At 35.0% G+C, this 21422-nt stretch overlaps 1 protein-coding gene across 1 annotated transcript in view; it reads right to left on the bottom strand.

Moving 5' to 3' along the window:
- EYS (eyes shut homolog) overlaps positions 1 to 21422 on the bottom strand; it is a gene marked incomplete at its 5' end in the record, with an annotated part of 687713 nt that overhangs the window by 506390 nt on the left and 159901 nt on the right. Inside the window, one exon of the mRNA XM_082048968.1 lies at positions 19474 to 19595. Within this exon, the coding sequence (XP_081905094.1) occupies positions 19474 to 19595 (122 nt within the window). The remainder of the gene's footprint in view (positions 1 to 19473; positions 19596 to 21422) is intronic.

Raw genomic sequence — 21422 nt, 5'->3', positions numbered from 1 at the left:
CCAGGGACAGGGTGAAAGAGGAGGTGATTAGGCATTTATCTGTTTTTTTGTTTGATTGTTTGTTTGTTTTTTGTTTTGTTGTTTTTTGTTTGTTTGTTTGTTTGTTTTGCTTTGCTTTGCTTTGCTTTGTTTAAACCCACTTTTTCTGAATTTGCCACTTGTACCATGCAGAACAGTTGGGAATAGAGACTCCAGAAATACCTGCAGAAATGGTGGTTTCCTTAGTTCACTTCTTGATTCATTTTTCATAATGCTGAAAGCTTCAGTTGTTCTTTTAGTTTCTCCACAGACTTTTTTTGCCAAAGAGATATTTGTAATTGCTAAAAGATCTCACTAAAAACCTTGTGTCTTTCACACAGTTCCTTTCCTTCCCCTCGGTCAGCTACAAGTTCCACAGAACCACCTCGCAATAATTATTTAACTCCCTTAATGAAATGCATACAAATAGTAATAGAAATAGTGTGGATTTTTTAACAAAGATTTAGTGGAGAAAACCTGACAGTCTGGAAGGTAGGAATTGTAAATCATTTGGGAATACAGCCAAAACCAACAGAAGTAGTATAAATCTGGGAACTTGGAAGATACAGGTGTACATAATGAAGGCTGAAGAGGAAGGAAGGGTCTACTGTAAGAAAGTGTATTTAGCCTACTGTTCATAAATATTATTACTAAAGAAATTATCATATTTAAAGTATGTGAAAACAGCATCTCAATTACTGTTCATTCCTCAAGCATGAAACAGCTATTAAAATATGACTAAAAAAGCATATGTCCACAGCCAGAGGAGACTGAGAATGTTGCCTAGGCAATAAAATCACTCTAATTTGGGGAAAATTAAAATGCCAGACCCTTTAATGTGCCTTTTGTGCCTTTCTCCTGTGTGCACATATGCAGAATGTACATTATTGTTCTTCATAGCACTGGGACTTGTCTCTGCAAATGCTTTCCAGGTTTGGACTTCTTTAGTACTCACTTAGTGACAGTCATCCCAGATGGACAGTTAACTAGCAAGTGGCTTATATTTTGTATTATATTTTGTTATGCTGCGCAGAACACAAAAAGACAAAAAAGACCAAAAAGAAAAAAACAAAAAAAGAGCAATATTTGAATCTGTGTATTTCTTACATTATATACATATTTTAGGACTAAGCTGTTTTTAAGATTTCTCAGCTGATTTTTAAAACCACTTAGTATATTCTATTAGTGTCTTCAAACACGAAAATCAGAAATAATCTTATAAGATGAATCTTACATGACAAATTGCTAACAGTTTTTCAGATACTAAATTGGTTCTACAAAGACCTTAAAGTGTAGATACTTGTTACAAAGGACATTTCAGACATAACATAGCAAGAACATACATGAGACCAGGGAAGTATATAGTATCAGTAGGTATGAGAGTTATTAATTTTAGGAATATCTCATACAGTTGTACTCTAATTAAGGTGGAGTAATATTCATAATCTACAAAAACCCAGACTAGTTTAAAACTTTTGCAGTCTTACATCAATGGTCTTTTCTTTGTTTTTCCTTCATTATTGATATAGCTCTGTGATTGCATTTGAGTGAAAAAGCAAGGTTCTTGAACAGTACTCAGCACCGTATGCATCAAGAAACATGTGTCAAGAAACAAAATATCTTTGTCCTTAGTACTCAGAATCAGGGAACTGGAAATACGTCCTTAGTAGGTTTCTATTTCATATCACTAACTGAACTACATCAAGATAGATATGACACTGAGATATAAGTCAAGATTGTCACACAGTGAAGCTACATAAAGCATCTACTTATTCACCTTTAAAACCCCCCCAAAATTACTTTTGTTGATATCTGTCAGTGCAGTGCTAACTAGCTGGTTCCTGCATTATTAAATTCAGTTCTATATTATACCTCTGCCAACAGGAAGATTATCAGTAACAACTGTCTAGACTTAGTCTCCTTGCTGTGATGTCTTTTAGGGCTTGGGACAATACGCAGAATATTTTGGAAGCATGAATGCTGAGCTTCATTTAACTATTATGGCATGCACTGTTATGGACTGGTAAGAGTTAAACTATTTCAATCACTTGGCACATTTTGTCTGGCTCTGTTAAATGGACCACTGAATTTCTAGTGGGCACAAAACCAGATAAACATATGGAGAACATTTATAGGCAATCAGTACACATACACATAATTTGAGTATCTCAGCTGACTAATGAGGGACAGAGTTAAAGCCAGAGATTTCCAAGCTGTTGTCAATACTGAGATCACAAACTGCTGTTTCAGAAGACTTGTCCTTTATAAATATATTGGCCCAAGTAGCTTAAAAGCAACCATGTGTTCCTATTTCTGTCAGGGTTCATAAGGTTCAGAGTCATTAGTGTTTTATTTTAGATCAGAACTATGCTTTTGATGTTAATTTCTCAATTGTCCTCACTTAACTGTGCTTTGCCTCACATCACAGGACTACATACACTATGCTAGAACGAGTCCAAAATAGCAAGTCCCTGCCCCAAAACTTGTACACTGTTTGCAGCCAGGCCTCAGCTCCAGTTGTTTCATTCTTCTTCTATATAACTACATTTAGGAAGGTCCATTTACAGACTATTTTTTGTTTAAGTAAGAAAAGCAAAGAAATGTGATCTAAAGTCATCTGTAATGTGTAAAAGTCTGATCCTGTTCTGGCACAAGTCAATCTTAAATGTTTTTTACTCTAAGACTGAACCAGAAGAACCTGAACTTCCTATCCTTCTATACTCATTTATACTCAAGTGAAGTGGTTGTTAAATAAATTACTGCTGCATTTTTGTATGGGCATAATTTAGTGTCACATTCTGTCAATATAATTTTCTCCACCTAAATGATTTGTACAGGTGTGAAACACCTTTTGATCAATTCTTAATGTATAGTATTTCTGCAATGCAATTCTAGGGCTCTATTATATGAGGTTTTTTTTCTGTACCTTTACACGATTCTCAGATAAATTTATATCACTGTAGTGAAAGGTAGATATTAAACTATAAGTGGCTTGGATCAGATACAGGAATCAGGGTTCTTTATTACAGAATCATAAAACAGTAGACACTGGAAGGGACCTCCCCCATTCACAGGGGGGTCACCTACAGCAGGCTGTTCAGAATCATGTCCAGTTGGGTTTTTGATATCTCCAAGGATGGATACTTCACATCTGGCCAACCTGTTCCAGTGTCCAATCCCTGTTACAGCAAAAAGATTTTCCTTACATTTAAATGGACTTGTCAGTATTCCAGTTAATGCCCTTTGCTTCTTTGACTGGGCACCACTGTGTGCTGACAAGAGTCCAGCTCTGTCTTATTTACTTGCTGATGTGCTGCATGTATTAATATACAGATACTTCAGATTGGCACCCAGTTGTGTGCATTTCTCAGAATGGTGCAATTATGCTGTCCTGTTGGCACTTCCTTATTTTTGTGCACAGACTAAGGTGGGCCCTCTGCAGCCCTAGCCTGTTGATGAGGAAGTCTATCTTGTCTACTTTGCCTGCATCCTTTGCTTGACAACCTAGTCCACCACATTTTCAAATGTGCAAACTGTTGGCAAAGATACTGTTGTCCCATTTGATCAACTGGATCCCATCTCTTCTTAGCCTCAATCCTGAGAAAGGATCCCATGGTTCTAAAAGATGGAACCCTGTTTTCAACATCAGGTACATGACCAGTTGTTGACCAACAGGATTTATGCACAACTCCTCAAGCCCTTTCTCTCACTGGTGGAATCAGGGAGAAAACCATCAGGGCACCTCATCTGCTACCAGAGCAGTTAACCTGTTCTATATATTCATTAAATTAAAAAATCCAATAAAATTCATTAATTATTTCCAAGTTTCTTTTACATCTTGGTTTCAACTCCAGGGGAGTTCAGAAGAAATTCCCTAATACGTTCTTTTATTGTTTCTACTAGATGAAGTCCAGTAATTTCTTAATAATAATACTTTAAAAAAAAACAACCAACCAACCAACCAACCAACCAAACCACCAAACATAGAATTAATGGTTATTTCCCTAATTAGAAGAACCATTTGGAAAAATGGGAGAAAACACAGGTGGAATGTGGAGAAGTATTTTATGTCTCTTCTTGTATCTCAGTCATTCATGTTCCTCTCCAGACACTCCCTGGTTCCAAGGAGCAAGTGTGAATGAGTGAAAATTAAACATGAAGTTTAGTATTCAACCCAGGGCAATTGCACTGCTATTTATACGGTAGACTACATTATATATGTATATATAAAGAGAATGGTCATTAAAAATTATGAGATTTTAAATCTCACTGTCATATCAAGCAGTTTTGCTATTTGACTGGAAGAGAGAGGCAGCAGCAGCAATTAAATAACTTTTTCCAGTTATCATTGACAGAATAGAGACATCTGCATTATTCTTATGGGATTTCTTTCTGTATTGGTGAAATCTCATCTTGGCAGGAAGTTACTCAGCAGATGATGACAAGAAATTGTAAGAGCAAAAGTATGCAGTATTATATATGGAGCACTAGTGACAAGAATAAAATTTTATCTTTACTTTTGCATTAAAAATATCTGCATTTATTTCAGTGAGGTAGTGCTTATGTTAAAAAAAAAGAAGTGGGTTCATGATACACAGATGTTGTAAGTAATAAGTAACTGGCAAAACTAGAAGTCAAGTCATGGACTATAGATGAAATGACACAACTGTAAACCATTCAGAAGGAATTCTTAAAACACAAATAGTTTAAAAGCACAAACATGCAACTTAAAATCTCTTGTGAGTGGCAAGAGAAATAAGCAACATGAGACTGTGAAATGTACAAGTAAGGGTTTTTTTCAATTATTTTTGAGTTAATTTGTTTGTTTTACAAACTCCTGGGATCTATCACAGGCACAAGTTCTTTATCCAACTGCTGACCTATTGGATTAGTGAATCACACATTGGTAGAACTTAAACCTGCTGTAAGAGTGAAAATAGATTAAAACCATTATGATTTATGACAAAGTCTTTACAATCTGACTGCTTGGTGCTAATGCTTGATGTTTAAGAACCTGGTATGAAAACAATATTTTTTGCACAAAACAAAAAACATTTTACTGTATTACTTGGCTGAACAATAGTAGCTTAACAACTTACTATTCAGACATGTTAATCTTGACAGAAAATACCAGTAGTTACTGTGAGGGAAACTGGAATTGTGGAAAGTTAAATGCATTTTTATAATTCTATGCCTCAGAAAGTGGTAGGTGCTTCTCAGAAATAAATGAAGCAGCATTGTGTCCTCTTGTGCTGGGAGCTTCTAAGCACAAAATGGGAGAAGTGGAACCAGGAATCAATTATTAGCTAGTTATATGCACATTCGTTAGTAACCAGAACACAGCCAGCCTATTTTATTTGTTAAAAATGCTTAGGCAACAAGATGTCCCAGGCCATTTGATGTTAAAGCTAGGGAACAAGCTCTGACATTATCCAATTTACTATTTTAGAAGTAGCCAATGAGTCTACATTAAGATGGTGAAGTTTTTGTTTCAAGTAATCCATTTTACCTGTAAACATTCTTCTATACAAGTGAACCTGGAAAAGAGTACTGGACTGAAATATGAGGAAAGTGATGTCTGACTAGAATAGAATTAATCTGGGAGAAAACACAGTTTATTGAGACATTCAGGGAATTTCTGACTGGTGTTGAAGCTGTACTAAAACAAACAAAATAAGGCATTTATGCAATATATCAAGTCTTTTCATTAGTATAATCAGATTCAGAAATTATTCAAAATGTTAACAGACACCTCTAAAAAAGTTGGTTTGGCTTTGTTTAGGTTTAATTTGCTTTTATCTTTGCAGCCCTTACACTGAGCCACTAAATGTCAATAGAAAACAGGTATTGAGGCAGAACTTGAACTGATAAGGGAGAGTAATTAGGAAATAGTATGAGGCTTTCACCATTATTTTGAAAGGCAATTTTGGTCAAGAGTTTTGATTTCAGTCAATCTCTAATATGATGTAATGTCTTATTTTCACAATTCCCTCCTAGTCCTACTGAAATCAGTTAGTATGTTTACTCACTGAATGAATGTAATGTTTTCCCAGTGCTATCAGAGTAAATTATTTTGTAAAAAAAAATAGCTATTATAAATTAATCTTGAAAATTACATTTTCTGGGCAGTATATCAGCGTATTCAGGTCTTTATGTTATCCAAATAAAACACAGTATATACAACCAGAGTATATCGTTGGTTTGAAAAGCTCTCTGAAAGAGCATAGATTAGATACAAAGATAAGAACAATTGGCTTTTATGACAAGTAACTCAGTCTCAAATGTAGTCTAGAACCTGATAAATTGTCAGGGCTCTTTCTCAGCTAACTCTTTTCCATTTTCATAAGAAAAACAGGCTGAGGAACAAATAATAATGAATAAAAAAAAAATAAATAATACTGCAAAATATGGACTAATTTAAAGCTATTTAAGGGGACATCTTCTTTGCTTTTTTTGGAGATATATATGCCAAAATACAAAATTTGCCTAACAGGACTTGGTTATGGTCCCTATTAGTTAATTTTTTAAAAAATCTGTTTTCTTTATTACATATTGATATTTTTGCTTATGTGGTACTACAAGTTAGCACAAATACTATTTCAAGGTTTCCATCTGACTTTTTTGTTATTTGCTCTTTTTTACTGTCATGTTACTGTTACTCATTGCTGAGCTTGCCATAGAATATATGATCATCACTGAATCTAATACATTAGAAAAATATTATTTAAGGAATCAAAGGAAATGTATTGCAGTGTTCATCTTGAAAGCCTATGGAATTTTTTTGTTCAGTCTAGCTGAGAGAAATAAATTTACAGATGGAAGATAAGCAAGAAATCATCACTGCTCTTTGCAGAAAAAAAGCTTTTAGCAGAAATGGATTTCATGAGGTAGATTTCAGACTCACACAGTTTTTCAGCAATTGCATGGCTTAAATCTAAGCATTATTTTAGACACTTGAAGGTACATGCTGTGCATGCATGGAGTAAAACAATATTTCTAGATTGGCTGGCTGACATAATTTCCTTTGTAGCAATATCAGTGGTAAAATACATGTGTTGGCAAACGTATATATATATATATAATCGTGACACACATCTCCTAAAATCTCCGTGGCATACAATTTATGTAAATTCTATAAGTTTAAAGGCAAATAATATATAATATAATGTAAGTAGGCTGGATAAATTGTGCTATATTTTCATGAAACTTCAAATGAATATGGCTGTGCTTACACTAGAAATCAGCAATAGCAATGAATCTCTGAAAAAAGTTGGCACAGAAGACTCAACATACACACTAGCTGGGTTCTGAGGGGTTTACTTTAAAATTGATTTTTCTAAACTCATGCATGGAAAATCAGTGATTGAAGCCTATTATAAGCATGTGTGAAGAGCATTTTCTGATTCGGTTTCATCCAAGGGAAACCCTGTTCACGTCATCCAAGTCTTCTCCACAATGCAAATGATATGCAGTAGGTGGGTATTGCTGGGAAAGTTGCTTCAGAAGTGTCCTTGTAATATAAATTAAAATGCCAGTGTAAATACATCCTGCAAGACACTTTAAAGTATTTGGGCTTTTTTCTTGTTAATTTTTACTCTTGACTTACAAGATGGAAACAAGTAGAAATCATTTGTTTCAAAGAAAAATCTGTTTCGTAAGACTGTAGCACAGAAGGAAGAAGGAAAAAAGATGTTCATATGGCAATTTGGTGCAAGAAAACTGAGCTAGTCTCAAATTAGCTAAGGTTGAATCCACCATGTATGAATGAAATTCAGAACTGTGAGTAAGAACTTTTCCCAATGAAGCAATCAAGTTGGATTTGCATTTGTTCTACATTAGTGAGCTAAAGCAGAGAGCTACTAAACAGTTTTCCCAGTGTTAAAAAGCCACTTCAGAAGCCTGTTAAGCTAATCTGAGCAGTTGTGTTTCCAGAATCTCTCTTGTGATCACACCTTTTCAGGAACAAACATTATCTCTAGCCTGAGACCTTTGGAATGTTAGGTCTAATTAAAGCAGTTTCTTTCCTTTAAATTTAAAGCAATTTTCTCTGCTAAAAGGTGAGATAGAGTTGTGTGACTTGGACAGTGATTAGCATCCATGTGGAAAGTATTACTTATGAGAAATATTCCAGAATATTTTATTTTGATATGATAAAAAACCCTCTTCTTCATGTGCATCGATCAATATGCTAGGCACCTTGACATGTTTCTATCACAGTGTAGACTTTGTAACATTAAAATAATCAGTTAATTGACTACATATGAGACTTACCTCTCATAAAATCCTAAAGTTATCTGATGCCTATGGCCCTCCCTCCAAAACCTGTTTTACAGACTGTGTGGTACATGACTAACTTTGGGTGCTTTTTATCAGTTAAGGAGAACTTACAGAGCCTGAAACTGTGAGAAATAAATTTCCAGCTGATGCCATAGCTTTTTGTAACAAAAGAGACACTGTGCTGTGTGGATAGTCTGAGTGAAACTACAGGGATATGTAACAATGAGAGAATCTAATCTACTTGGCTGTCAACACTGAACACCACAAGGTCTTTCTAGTTTATATGTATTAATTTAAGTTTGCACGAACAGACTATGAAAATTCTGGATAACTAGACACTACAAATTTTATTTCTTAATAAACAGATTATCATCACATTTTTCGCTGTTGAAACAGGTTAAATGTATAGACATTTATTTTATTTCAGTTTAGTTTAGTTTTATTTTCTTTCCTGAGAAAACTTTTTTATTTAATATTGTAAAAAATCTGTTTGTCACATGGTCTGGCAATACCCTTTTTATATAAGAGCTGTGCAGCAAAACAGTGTCTTGATCAAGGGGAAAGGCAGAGGCAATACAACAAAGTTCATCACAGATTTTAACTGGGTACATGGCATAGGCTATATTAGAATTTGGTATGCAAACAGAGATTAGATTTTCAGCATGGAGAAAGGATAATAATCCAGTCTGATGGTTCAGAAATTACAAAAAACAGTGGCACAGTGAAATCTGATATGACAATAGCTTAATAAGGACTTAACAAAGTACTGATGAATCAGCAAAGCATTAACAGCTATAAGTCAATGTTTATTACATATTGTTGATAAATGATGTTTTGAGTTATTTAAGATCAACATATGCATTAAGAAAGTATGTTTTTTCTTGATATGAAATTCTATCCTCACTAGTGACGTTAGAATAGTATAATGGAATTGAGAAAGGTCATGTAATGAGATTCCTTAGAACTAGGGTTTTTTTGTTTGGTTGGTTGGTTTATTTAACTAAGAGCTTTTGAACAATGTCAAAAGTATCATTTGTGAAGAAAAAGAATGGTAGCATCCTCTGGTAAGTGTAGTTCTTCCAGGTGTGCTTTCCACACACATGCTTCTCTAGGTATGTACTCAGCCATAAAACAGTCTCATGTCAAGTCTCACATACAGCACTATCTGTTAGTGCCCAATCTTGTATGCCTTTACAGCCACTTAGTCAGGGTGAAAGTATATCGGAAGCTTGGCTTTTCACTCTGAGTTTTTCAGTCAGAATCCCTGGAACAGAATTTTAAAATCTAAAGGAGGGCAGATCACAGAACTTGCAAGTAACTAAAAAAAGTGGGGTGGACATTCTTTCTCTGGGCTGTTTTCCATGCCAAGTGCCAACTAGTTTTTGCAAGCCTGAAGATAGTTCTAAGCACAGGTTAGCAGCTAGAGAGACCTACTAAAATTAACAAATGACCTTCTAGTCTGTGGATCATGAACATAAACAGGTAAACAAGGTTATCAGTTCTACATATATCATGTGAAATAGTTAACATTTTATGATATAAACAGAAAGAAGAGGCTTCTCTTCATTCCTTCAGGACTCATTTTGTTAATGAAGAGACAGCATAGTCTAATTTATAATTGATGATTAGAAGTAACATTCAGACTTTCTATAGAAATGCAAACAGTTTGAGTCATGTACAAAATGATTTCATATTCTTTGAGCAAAAGAGAAGACCCTTCCCGCTACATACCCTGCAAAAAGGGATCTGAGGTTGCTGGTTGCCAGGAGCTCAGTAGGAATCAGCGGTGTCTGCCAGGGCAGCCAAGAGGTCAGTTGGGGTCAGCTGTCCAGGCTGTGCCCCCTCCCAGCTTCTTGGGCACCTGGCACAGTGTCGTGAGAAGCTGAAAAATCCTTGACTGCTACTTAGCAACAACTAAAACATCAGTGTATTATCAGTGTTATTCCAAATCCAAAAGACAGCACTATATCAGCTACTAGGAAGAAAATCAACCCTACCCCAGCAAAAAACAGGATACCTATCTGAGCCATTCCTTTGGAACTAGAAGATTAACTTGCTGTACAGTAATTTTCATGTTTTCTGTTTTGTTACCACCTCAGTTCTTTGCTTTACAATATAAAATATTCAGTATAAATGTTTCTATCTTGAACCAATCTTCTACCGAAGATGGACAACAATATGTCTAAAGCCTGGCCATAATTTCTGAAAAAGTCAAGCAAAGGCAACAATCAAAAATTGTCAGACAAGTGGCCTAAGCACACCAAGGTAAATCTAATAGGGTTCTTAAGCTTCAGAAAGAGAATAGTCAGCTGCTTTCAGGATGCCCAAATAGCAAACTTCCTGTTGAATACAGTACAGTAGTTGGCAGAGTTGATAGTGTAGGATCAATGAATCATGTTACCAGAGACTTGATTTTGTTTGATGCTTGATTATCAATTTACTGTAACAGCACTCAGTACTGCCTCTAAGGTTACACGTCTAATGCTTTTCCTTCTCTGAAGTTCTTGGAGAAGAGTTGATATTGTATGTAAATTTACTTACACCAGAAACTTGGTATCCCTGGGTAAGATCTTTTCTTTCATTAAAAGAGAAAACAGATGGAGTCCATTTTTATAAATAGGAATACTTTGTAGCAAACAGAAAAAGTGATAAGCCAAGCTGGAGTCAGAGGTATTTTAGATCCTAGATTTTTTTATCCTTTAATAGCATACTTGTGAAGAAGATAACCTATGAATAGTATTCTGGACAGTTTGAGGTTTTTTTGCATAAAGAAGGTAAAAGATGTGATTGGCAAGGGTCAATACACATCAGGTGTCTGCCACTGCACAGAAAACTGACCTTGGAATTAGCATATACTTCAATGGTGGAGCTCTGAAGTCAACAACATTTTTTTCTGTAACTTACAGTGGGACCAGAGCAAGGCCAGAGCTGAGTGCTTTCCAGAAACTCTTGCAAATATCTGTAGCACCTGACCACATTAAAGAGTGAAAAACATCTACTATATGGGTGAAAGAAAATGGCTTCCTTACCAAAATCTATCCATATAATGATTTGGATCCATATAAAAATGTAGGCTAAAAGTAAAATGTAGGGAGTGCAAGAACATATGAACTCAAAATTTAGGAAATGCCAGATTTAAGGGGTTTTTATGATTCATTAGATTTAGCCTCCCTCTAGCTAAATATTGTGAGATTCTTTACTTACATGGATTATATAATTTTCCACCACTTCATTTGGTGCATAAGAGAGCATGAGGAATCTGGTCTGCTCTAGAGATGCAGAAAAGGGAAATATGTTTGTTTCTGTTCACTTGTATTTAGACTAAAGAAGGATACCAGAAAAAAGGGTTAATTTTATGGTTTCAGTTGAATGTTACCCTAAAGAAATTTAAATAAATTATACTTTAGCTGAAATTGGTTTGACCTAGCAAGTATCTTTTTATAGGTAGAAATGAATTCTTCCTGTTCTTTTTTTTTTTTTTTCTTTTTTTCTGAATTTTCAGCTTAAGGTGTGATTTTCAGAACCGCTGAACATTCAAAACCTGCAAGTGAAGCCAATGGAGGTGTGTTTTCAAGTAGGAAGTAAATATTTACAGGATACATAGCTGCTTGATGATAAATGTCACAAAATACATCACAAGAAAATAAGCAATGCTGTTCTCAGAACAGGATGTAGATAAGGCTTAAAAATTCCTACTCAGAATCTTCTAGATTTACTTTAGGGACAATGATGTATTGCAATAAAAATTGGGGTGTGAAATTACAGTCTGAGAGCTCCTATTCAGTAATTGTTCTGATACTCAAACTTATCCCACTGTAAATGGATTAGTTTGTCATCCCTTTACAGAAAAATAAATTTAATCTTAATTCTTCTGTGCTGTATGTGGAAAGTTTTAAAAGACTGATTGATGAGCTATAAATTTCATCATTTAGCTTATTTCAGAGTAATTTCCTTGTGGACCCATACCCTTCCGTGACCTTCTGCCCTATGAATTTACTAAATACAGACAATTTACTGTATCCACTTCTCTGCAGCTAGATCCTCTTGTGTACAGTTCTCTTCCTTGTAAGTCAATGAAGCCTCTGTACTCCCAAGTCTCCTTACCACTGCCAGTATTTTAATGCTTTCAAAGCTACAAAGACTTAATATCCTACCTCAAACAAAATGTTAGTCTCTATATCATGCAAAAATCAAATTTAGGATTGTGCTTTCCACAAACAGGCCATGGTTCTCCAGCCTGTTCCTAATGTTGTTAAGTTCTTCACTTATTTCTCTGCTGTTGTTGATTTTCTCTGTCCAGCCGCCTTGCTGCTGGCAGAACCTACAGCACACCATCTGGGACCACCTTCCTGCATCTTTATCTCATTGATTTGCCATCTGTTAACAAGTCTCATTTGAAAGCCCATCTTTAACTTCCTGTTAATTTCCCTTTTCTCCACTTTGTAACAGTTGTAATCAGTTCTGTCGAGTATTTCAAATCTAGTTTATGAAAGACAATAGAATGCTGTAACTCCTGTGGTATTTGCTGACATTGTTCATTAAAGGTTTCATGTCTGTTTTCATGTCTGTTTGTAATTTCTTTCAAAAAATCAAATTAAAAGATTTTCAAATAAAGTAATAAATGAAGCAAATAAATGGAAAGTTAGTGCTTGTTTGCTGACTTCAACTACCAGTTAGCTAAGTTAGCTGTAAGACATCATAATGACTTTATCTAAGCATTGTATAATTCCACAGAACAATATTAAGGACATCATCCTAAGTCAGTAAATCAATAGTTAATTTTGTGCATTCCAATGTCTTTGACACAACTGGACTTATTAGAGTACAAAGGAGTACACTCCATGGTGAAGTTTTCAGTCTGTGTACTGCTTTATCCACTAGCTCAGTAGTCCAACACAGAGGAGGGAATTATTTCACTAGACTTTTTTCAAAATACTTTTATTGAAGGGTTATAAAGACACTGTTCATTTTTTTCTAAATAAATATAGCTCGAAGACTAAATATATCAGGGATGCCAAGTCAAATCTTCAGGGCAGCACAGTGAGTTGAATTAGCAATATTCATTTGCAAAACTATGGTTGCAGTTGCTAGTTTCTTAAGTGAACTCCAGTTGCTGCATAGCTCTTTTCTGGGATGCGTAATTGGTAATCTGAAACCAATTTGTCAAACAGCACATTCACAATTCCAGCACATGTATTTTCTCAGTGAAGTCAATGCACAACTTTAAATCAAGTACAAATCAACCTGAATTTATGTGACCTGGGAAATGCTGAGAGTTTATTGTTTGCTATATACTGTGTGTCATTCATGGTACGTGGCCTGACCTTTAGTTAAACCAAAGTACTGTTTCAGACCAATTTCAGTGGCAGAGCTTGTTTGCTTTATTGAGACCTTAGAGAATTTCCACTACCACAGAAATCTGGCAGTTTTTCATTGATACAGGCCTATCTGGTCTTTATTCTTGTTTCAAGCGTCAGACCATCTGCTGTCATTAGCCAGGAGGCAGAGCCTCCTGAGTATCTGTTACTTCATCACACATTGAGCATCTCTGGATGTTCTAAAATAAATTATAAGTTTTGCAGATTATTCTTTATCTTCTCGCTATTTAGCAGAAAGTACTGGAGACTCCGTTTTAAATAGAAATGAATAGTGGATGACAAATTAAGGAAATTATCTAGGTTAGTTCAAAGACCTGACAATTTCTTTTGGGTAACATAGGCTCTTCACAGTTAACTACTACTTTGTACCTTAGTTCTCAATGTCAGAGTTCCTTCCAATTAATCCTCCTTTCACAATTTATTTAATAAGATAACCTACTTGTGGATTATGCTTTTGAAATATGATCTGTGCAACAGACTTCCTATCTGTTAACTCTGAATATTTTTTCTATTTAAAAAACCCTAAATTTTAATAGTACTATCTCTCCATCCTTCACAAAAACCTTCACTATAAACCAAAATGTAAGTTCCTAAAAGACCTGAATTACTGAATTTCACCTCATTATGAGTCCTTATTTTCTGCCACTTTGAAAACAGAAACTGAACAAGTAATCATTGGGGTTTTTAGGTTCAAATTGACAGTATCTTCTGTCATTGTATGGGGAGCTCAATTCCATAACGTTACATTTTGGTGAATGGAAAATAACAGTGTTTTAAATCAAGTAGTGATAGAGAATTAACCACAAGGATGATATGGGCTTGCAGTAAAAGAGCTATTATACAACTGTAACTTTACCTACAGTTTATTTTTTTAAATTTGCTATGTGGTTAGAATACAGAAACAATAGCTTCCAGAAACAAAGCTCTGAAGAAACATCTATTACAATTTGCTGGATGGATATCCATATACAGTAAAGTGTCAGGATTTGCATTATATTTTGACACACGGAACAGTACAAGCAAAAACTAAAGTCAGAGCTACTGTAGAGCTACTATTATTATTTTTTTTTTAATGCAAATACCCCCAAATAATATTTTATGTTATATAGACTATGGGCTCCATCTGATCTCATATGAAAACTACTAAGGATAACATCTAAATTTTATATAATACTTTGAATTCATTATTTTAACTTTTTTAAAAAGAATTTGAAAATTACTCTGGGTAAGCCCTGCCTTATCATAAACACGGCCAGAGGCTAATTTTATTTTTTATTTTTATTTTTTTTATCTTACTGTTTACTAGCTTGTATTTTGATCTATCAGTTTGACTGAACAATTGAAAAAATTCTCATTCAGGTAAATCTGAGATTTCATACTGTTTTACATAGGACTGGCCAAAAGTTTCTTATTACATTGAAAACAAAATCGGTTACTTAGAGTTTATCAGGAATATGTAATAATTTTAAAAAAATATAATTGATTTCTGAAGGACAGCTATCATCAGACCAAACTTCCAGTATCAATCTCCTGTTTCAGTATCTTAATAGTTTAATAGTCAGGCTACAAAACAAGATGACAATTCTGGTTAAAATGAGCTATGATTGAGAATATATAGGGTAGGCATCTATGCTAATAGTACTAGAAGTATTAGCAGCTTTTAATTTTTCCTGGCTTATGTGACCTAATGAAGGAAGTATCTGCTCTAATTTGTTCCTCTTACTCATGTCTCAGATTAGTTGCAATAGATAAATACTTTTTCTTCTATTATACTTCTATAGCAAACACTTTATAATTTGTCACATATTGTTTAAGATAGAAGGAAGTTGATATGTTAGTAAGATGACTTTTCTATTTTTAAAAAATCGTCTGTTAATGCTGTACGTCTGGTTGTCAATACTTAACAGTATTTCATTAACAACTCATATGACTAATATAATGCCCAGCCATCTTGCTATATGAAAAAATTCGGGAACTAAATAATCAATAAATGTCCCAAATTTTATCTGAGAAAATCACACATTGCTTTTCAAGTACTCAGTTATAGCTATTTGCCCTTACATTTTGGCATACAGTTTTAGAGCACTCAACTGCTAAAATCTTGAGAATAGAATTGCTGGGTCTCTGCTTCTCTCTCTAGTTAGCTAGGTAAAACATTTTGTGTTTTTATCCTTCTTGCTGCTGCTCCCTGTCTGTCTTATATTAGCACTGAAAATACTTTCTTTGGGGGAATCTTATGGTATTGAGAATCTTTATCATAGAGAAACCTTAACATTCTGAATATGCCACCTAGAAAGAAAGACTAATCTCTTATTGGAAGCTTTGGTTCTACCAGAATGAAGGGGGCCATGTCCTTGTTGGGACTGACCAACATAAATGCCTTACATAAATATTTTACAGACAGATTTTACAAACCAGACCTTTTAACACATCAGGAGCTGCATCACAAACCCAGCTTTTGTGATTTCCCCATATCAAGTATAACCAACCCCCCTTTGGAGAATTCTGTTCTGTAGTAGATGTGGTTGCTATGGAGTTAATTTTCTTCATTGCAGCCTTTGTGGTGCTTTGTTTTTGATTTGTGACCAAATCAGTGTTGATAAGACACCAACATTTTAGTTACTGCTGACCAGTTTTTACATAGCATCACGGCCTTTTATTTTTCCCACTCTACTCCCTCAGCAAGTAGTCTGGGGGTGCACAAGAAGTCAGGAAGGGATGCAGCCACAACAGCTGACCTAAACTGACTGAAGATATATTCCATGCTATGTAACTTCATGCATGGTAGAAAGTATGGAGGGGCGGTGGGTTCTGGGAAAGTGGTCATTGCTTGAAAACTGGCTGGGCATTGGTGTACACATGGAAGGTGGTGAGTGATTGCCTTTGTATCACTTGATTATTTTTTTTTCTTTCTTTCTTCTTCCCCTTTCCTTTGCTAATTAAACTATCCCAACCCTCAAGCTTTCTTCCTTTTGCCCTTCCTACTCTCTCCCTTGCCCAATGCAGAGGATACAGTGAATGAGTGAGTGGCTGTGTGGTGCTTAGCTGACAGCTGGGGTCAACCCCTTACACAAGAGTAATTTCTATGCCTGTATTTGCTGATTCATTGTTAAGATAATATGGTGATCTAGTTTTAAGGCTCTATTACAAATATCAAAGAGGAAGAAGATGTATTGCTAGTTTCATTCCGGCAGTGCTGATTGTCTCATTTTGACCTAGAAAAATGCATAAAAGGTTTTTGAGCTGCCGGACTGCAGAATGGAACTTAATAATAGCATAAGGCTAGCCAATTAATTATTCTTGAGCCACCAGAGGGCCTAATATGACTGACAGTGGCTTCTGCTGGTAAATAGTAGCTCTTGGGTGACTGTAATTCTCAGAGGCAGAAGAAAATTGAAGCCTCCTTAAGCTGATGTGTTTTTCCTCTGTATACTTCATCTATATCGATCTCAACACATGGTCCAATTGCTTAATGCAACCAACTGCCTACAGAGCCAAGGTAAAGGCTGTGAAGTGTATGTAGCAATTAGAGTGTATATTTGAATTCTTTCTCACATTGAGATCTCTGGTCCTTGACTTATATAATAAGGCTAATGTAATATATCTGTGGAAGAAAATTGTCTTTGGTGGAAACATCATGAAACTCCTGAGGTTTCCATCTGTTTATAAGTTTCTGATTGCTCAGTTGCTCCCCATTCCCCAGTTTGTTACGTTTCAGAGAAGGAGGAGACCCTTTAATGTTAAAAATTTCTTCTCTAGGGGATTGTTACTTCAATATCTCTTCTTTTACAGTTGCTCTGTCTGAAGAAGAGCGAATGGGACTTCTTCCATTTTTATGAATATATGTTAATTCATTAATCCTCTTCCCATTCTTCACTAAGATATCTTAGTGTATAAAATGGCCCTATTTGATGTGGATGAAATTCAATACTCTTTTATACTGAATACAATAAAAGAAGAAAATTGTATGTGGAATAATAAAGTCGCATATGAACTGAATAATGCAATCACTTAGTGAGTTTTTTATGTCCCTTTCTGGATTCAACTTAAAAGATGAACCACATGAAAGTTATTTCAGAAACTTATATCAGAAATTTTAGTTCAAGTAAATATAATATAGAGAAGAATAGAGAAGAAGAAAGTATAAATATTGAATAGTAATGCATTATTATTGTTATAGCAAAATAGAACTATGAGCAATTCCCTATTTCTTGTCTTAAAAATATGCTGATACTAACTTTTCAATTTAGCAGAGCCCATTCGATATTTACTTTTTTTTTTTAAGTACTAAATTACATTACTATCAAAAATGCCAAAGAACAGTCTTCTAATAAAAAAGATACTGAGAATTTATTATCTGTGTATTAACTAACGTCAAAATGAACATTTTAGTATGAACACTTACTGTAATATTGACAACATAGGTAAACTACATTGAGAATGCCACTGAGGTCTGAAAGAGATCAAATCCAGATCTAAAATGACACCTTGCTATTAAGTTTCTACAGTATTTATTTTCTGTAGTTAGCAACTGAATCCACATAGATTAGATTTTTTAATGTCAGGCTTTCTCTGAAAGAGTGAGTCTGCACAGATCTCACTGATTTACTGCATCACAGTCCATTTAAAACAAAATGGCACAGGTCTGTGACAAATAAGATGAGAAACGTAGAGGTACTACAGAACAAAACCAAACACAAATGAATCAAGAAAACAAAATCATGAAAGGCGTATAAAGAGAAATCTAAAACAGTGTTAAAAATTGCAATAAGCTACCATTCTTTCTGGGTTTAAGTTTGCCTAAATTAAAAACTCCCCCTGGATCAATATTACAACTCATTCAGTGAAGATCTAGCAGACATTCTTGGTGGAACAATATGTTTATTTTATAAAGAACCCATAATTTTATCCATTTCTGATATCTTACTTTTTAATGAAAGGAAGCTGTTTAAACTTTTGCATCTACAACTCCATTTCCTCAGTCTCAGTTAAAGCATCAGCTGCATCTAGGCATAATACCTGAAATGTCTACAGATACCACACAATCTCATGGAGGTTAAGACAGTACATGCCTTGTGAGCATAAAATTAATCTCTGGAATGATGTCTAGCCTGATTTTAAGATGGTGGTATATGTCCAGTATGAGAGCTTGAAAAATGAGAGCTGGTAAAAATATATACATTTGCAATAGTATCCAAAGACAAGAACAAAAAGTGTCACAAACTCTCTTATCCTTATCAAGCATTTCATTTTGTTCAAGGCATTCACTAGTTCTGGAAGTAAATTTACCAAAAAATTTCTCTAATGCATAAAATGTTTTAACTGTGAAAAGAAGAAACAACTCTGGAAATCAGAGTAGAGAATTTGAGAAAATTCTCTTGAAGCATGTAACTTCTGCTCAAGTTTAGAAAAAAGTGATAGCTGTGGGTTGCCACCAGGATTTGTCAGAAAGAACTGCAATTTTTCTATGTATGAACTAAGAGGGGAAAAAAAAGGGCAAAACAAGAAAAACAAAGAAACAATGCAGAAATGCACTCATCCCTCACACACTTCTGGGCTTCTGGGATTCAGCTGGAAATGCAGACACCCAAACACGGGTGTCTGCTTCGGCATTAATGCAGCTTGGCTGTACAGTCAATGGTACCTACAGGGCAGTTCAGTTCACTCAAAGTAGACACCTACAAGACAGGCAGCTGAATCACTGACTGCATCAGCAAGGATTCCAGCAGCTTGGGTGGGTGCTTTGGATTTCAGGAAGAAAGCTTAGCAACCGTTTTAGTTAAAAATGTTCTCTACTAACCAGGTGTAGATCAACACATGTAGAATTGTTTTCACAAGAGTTGATTATGCAGTCATCAATGTCCTGGTCACATGTCAATCCTGCATATCCTGGGTTGCACAAACAATAGAAGCCATCGACAACTGTAACAGACATAGTATTTTAGTACTAAAAGGGTTTTAGAATAACAGCTGAATGTAGTAAAATTAAGTAACTTACAGCTATGTCTACCATCTGGAAAAGATTTAGACTGGTTTTACCTAAAATATGTGTTCTCATTAAAAAAATGAAATAAGTGATATGCAATATCTCAAAACAGCTTTTTAATGTGAAAACAAATTACTGTACTGCATTTTACTGAAACAAGTCAAATGTCTTGGCATACTCATTACTAGCTTCTGAAAAGTAATGGTATCTTACAAGTTAATGAATAACTTTCCTCCACAATGCTGTACATGAAGTACATAAGATTTTATCTTCGGTATTGTGCCTAAATGAGATGGGGCAGTTAAACGTTTTATTTGTTGGCTTGTTTTTGGTAAAGAATGCCTCATATTATACCACTATATTAAAGGAAAACTTGCCTGAGTTGAATTTGGCAACTCAACCCATGCTTCATTTTAATCTTAACTAGCTAATGATATGAATCCCCTCTCTTTTTCATCATTAATGATCAAAACGTAGAGAAATCTTTAGAGTGCTACATCTTATGACAGCAATGTTTCAACTTCTTGCAGGTCTGCATTTATTCTAATCTCAAAGAGGTCCCTCTATTCTTCATTATCTCTGAGATTTACCATGGAATCTATTCTGCCATTGTGTTTGTACACATATCTGCTGTTGTACTCCTTAAATGTCTTAAGACCCTCAAAGCAGGAGTATTATTCAGCTGCTGAGAGCTTCCTAGCTTCCTTGAGATTCCAATTTTCGTCAGCCATTGCACATTGTTCAGAGGAAATAAGATGTCCATGATACAGCTCAAATCCAGAGACACCACAAAGACAAGCTGTCTCTGAAAGATCTGGCACTGCAGAACTTTACTGCAGCTCTCTAAATTCCATTATAAAAATATCTTTGAGCTAATGTAGAGTAGATAAAACAGCTGTAAACTTGTTAGGAAGTAGTCTTTACTAGATAAAATATGAAGCTGTACATCTTATTCACATGTATGAAAAGATAGATTTCTGAAAGCTTATTGAATCGTTCTAATTTTAAAAGGGACATGGGGAAATAAGAGGGAGATGTAGCAGAAGACAAACATGATTGTTCAGTGCTTGAAGTATGTGACCCATGAGGAAAAGTTGACACAGCTGGGCTTGCTTTGAATTAGTTCCTTAAGGGTAGGGTTAATAATTAGAAAGCTATATAAAAATAATTTCAAGGGCAATTGCACAAATGATAGAACTGAATTCCTCTCAGTAGTTTTAGATAATATTATAAGGTACAATGGCCAAAAGTTACAGTTTATGAGATTCAGACGGGATTGGGTGGGGTTAACACTGCAAGGGTAGTGCATTAGTGGAATAGGCTGTCTAAAAGAGTTTGTGAAATTTCTATCCATCCTTAGAGGCTTTCAAATTTCAGCTAGAAAAATCCCTGATAGTCCAGCTTCATGCAGGTATGACTGCATGACCTCCAGACATCATTCTACTTTCCACCCAGCATTATAAGATTCTCAGAAAATTGCCACTTTCACTTTTGTTTACTAAGCCTAGAAAGTGTCTGATAGGTTTAAATAAAACATTCCAGTAAGTACTCCATGCAAAAAGATGCTACTTATCTTAGCCTGCCAATCCAGACAGGATATATTAATAGTAGAGTGATTCATCACCAGATTTCTTTTAAAACTTCTAAGGATATCTATCAGTGAAAGTTACATAGTTAGGTGATAGAAGGTGCTTAATAGTAAACAGACACTCAATTTTGCATCAGTTTGATAGTTAATCCAGGTTTTGGACTTGTTAGAATTA

The sequence above is a fragment of the Streptopelia decaocto genome, assembly GCF_964273445.1.
Source record: "Streptopelia decaocto genome assembly, chromosome: 3".
Lineage (NCBI taxonomy): Eukaryota > Metazoa > Chordata > Aves > Columbiformes > Columbidae > Streptopelia > Streptopelia decaocto.
This window is presented reverse-complemented; position numbering and strand designations above follow the sequence as displayed.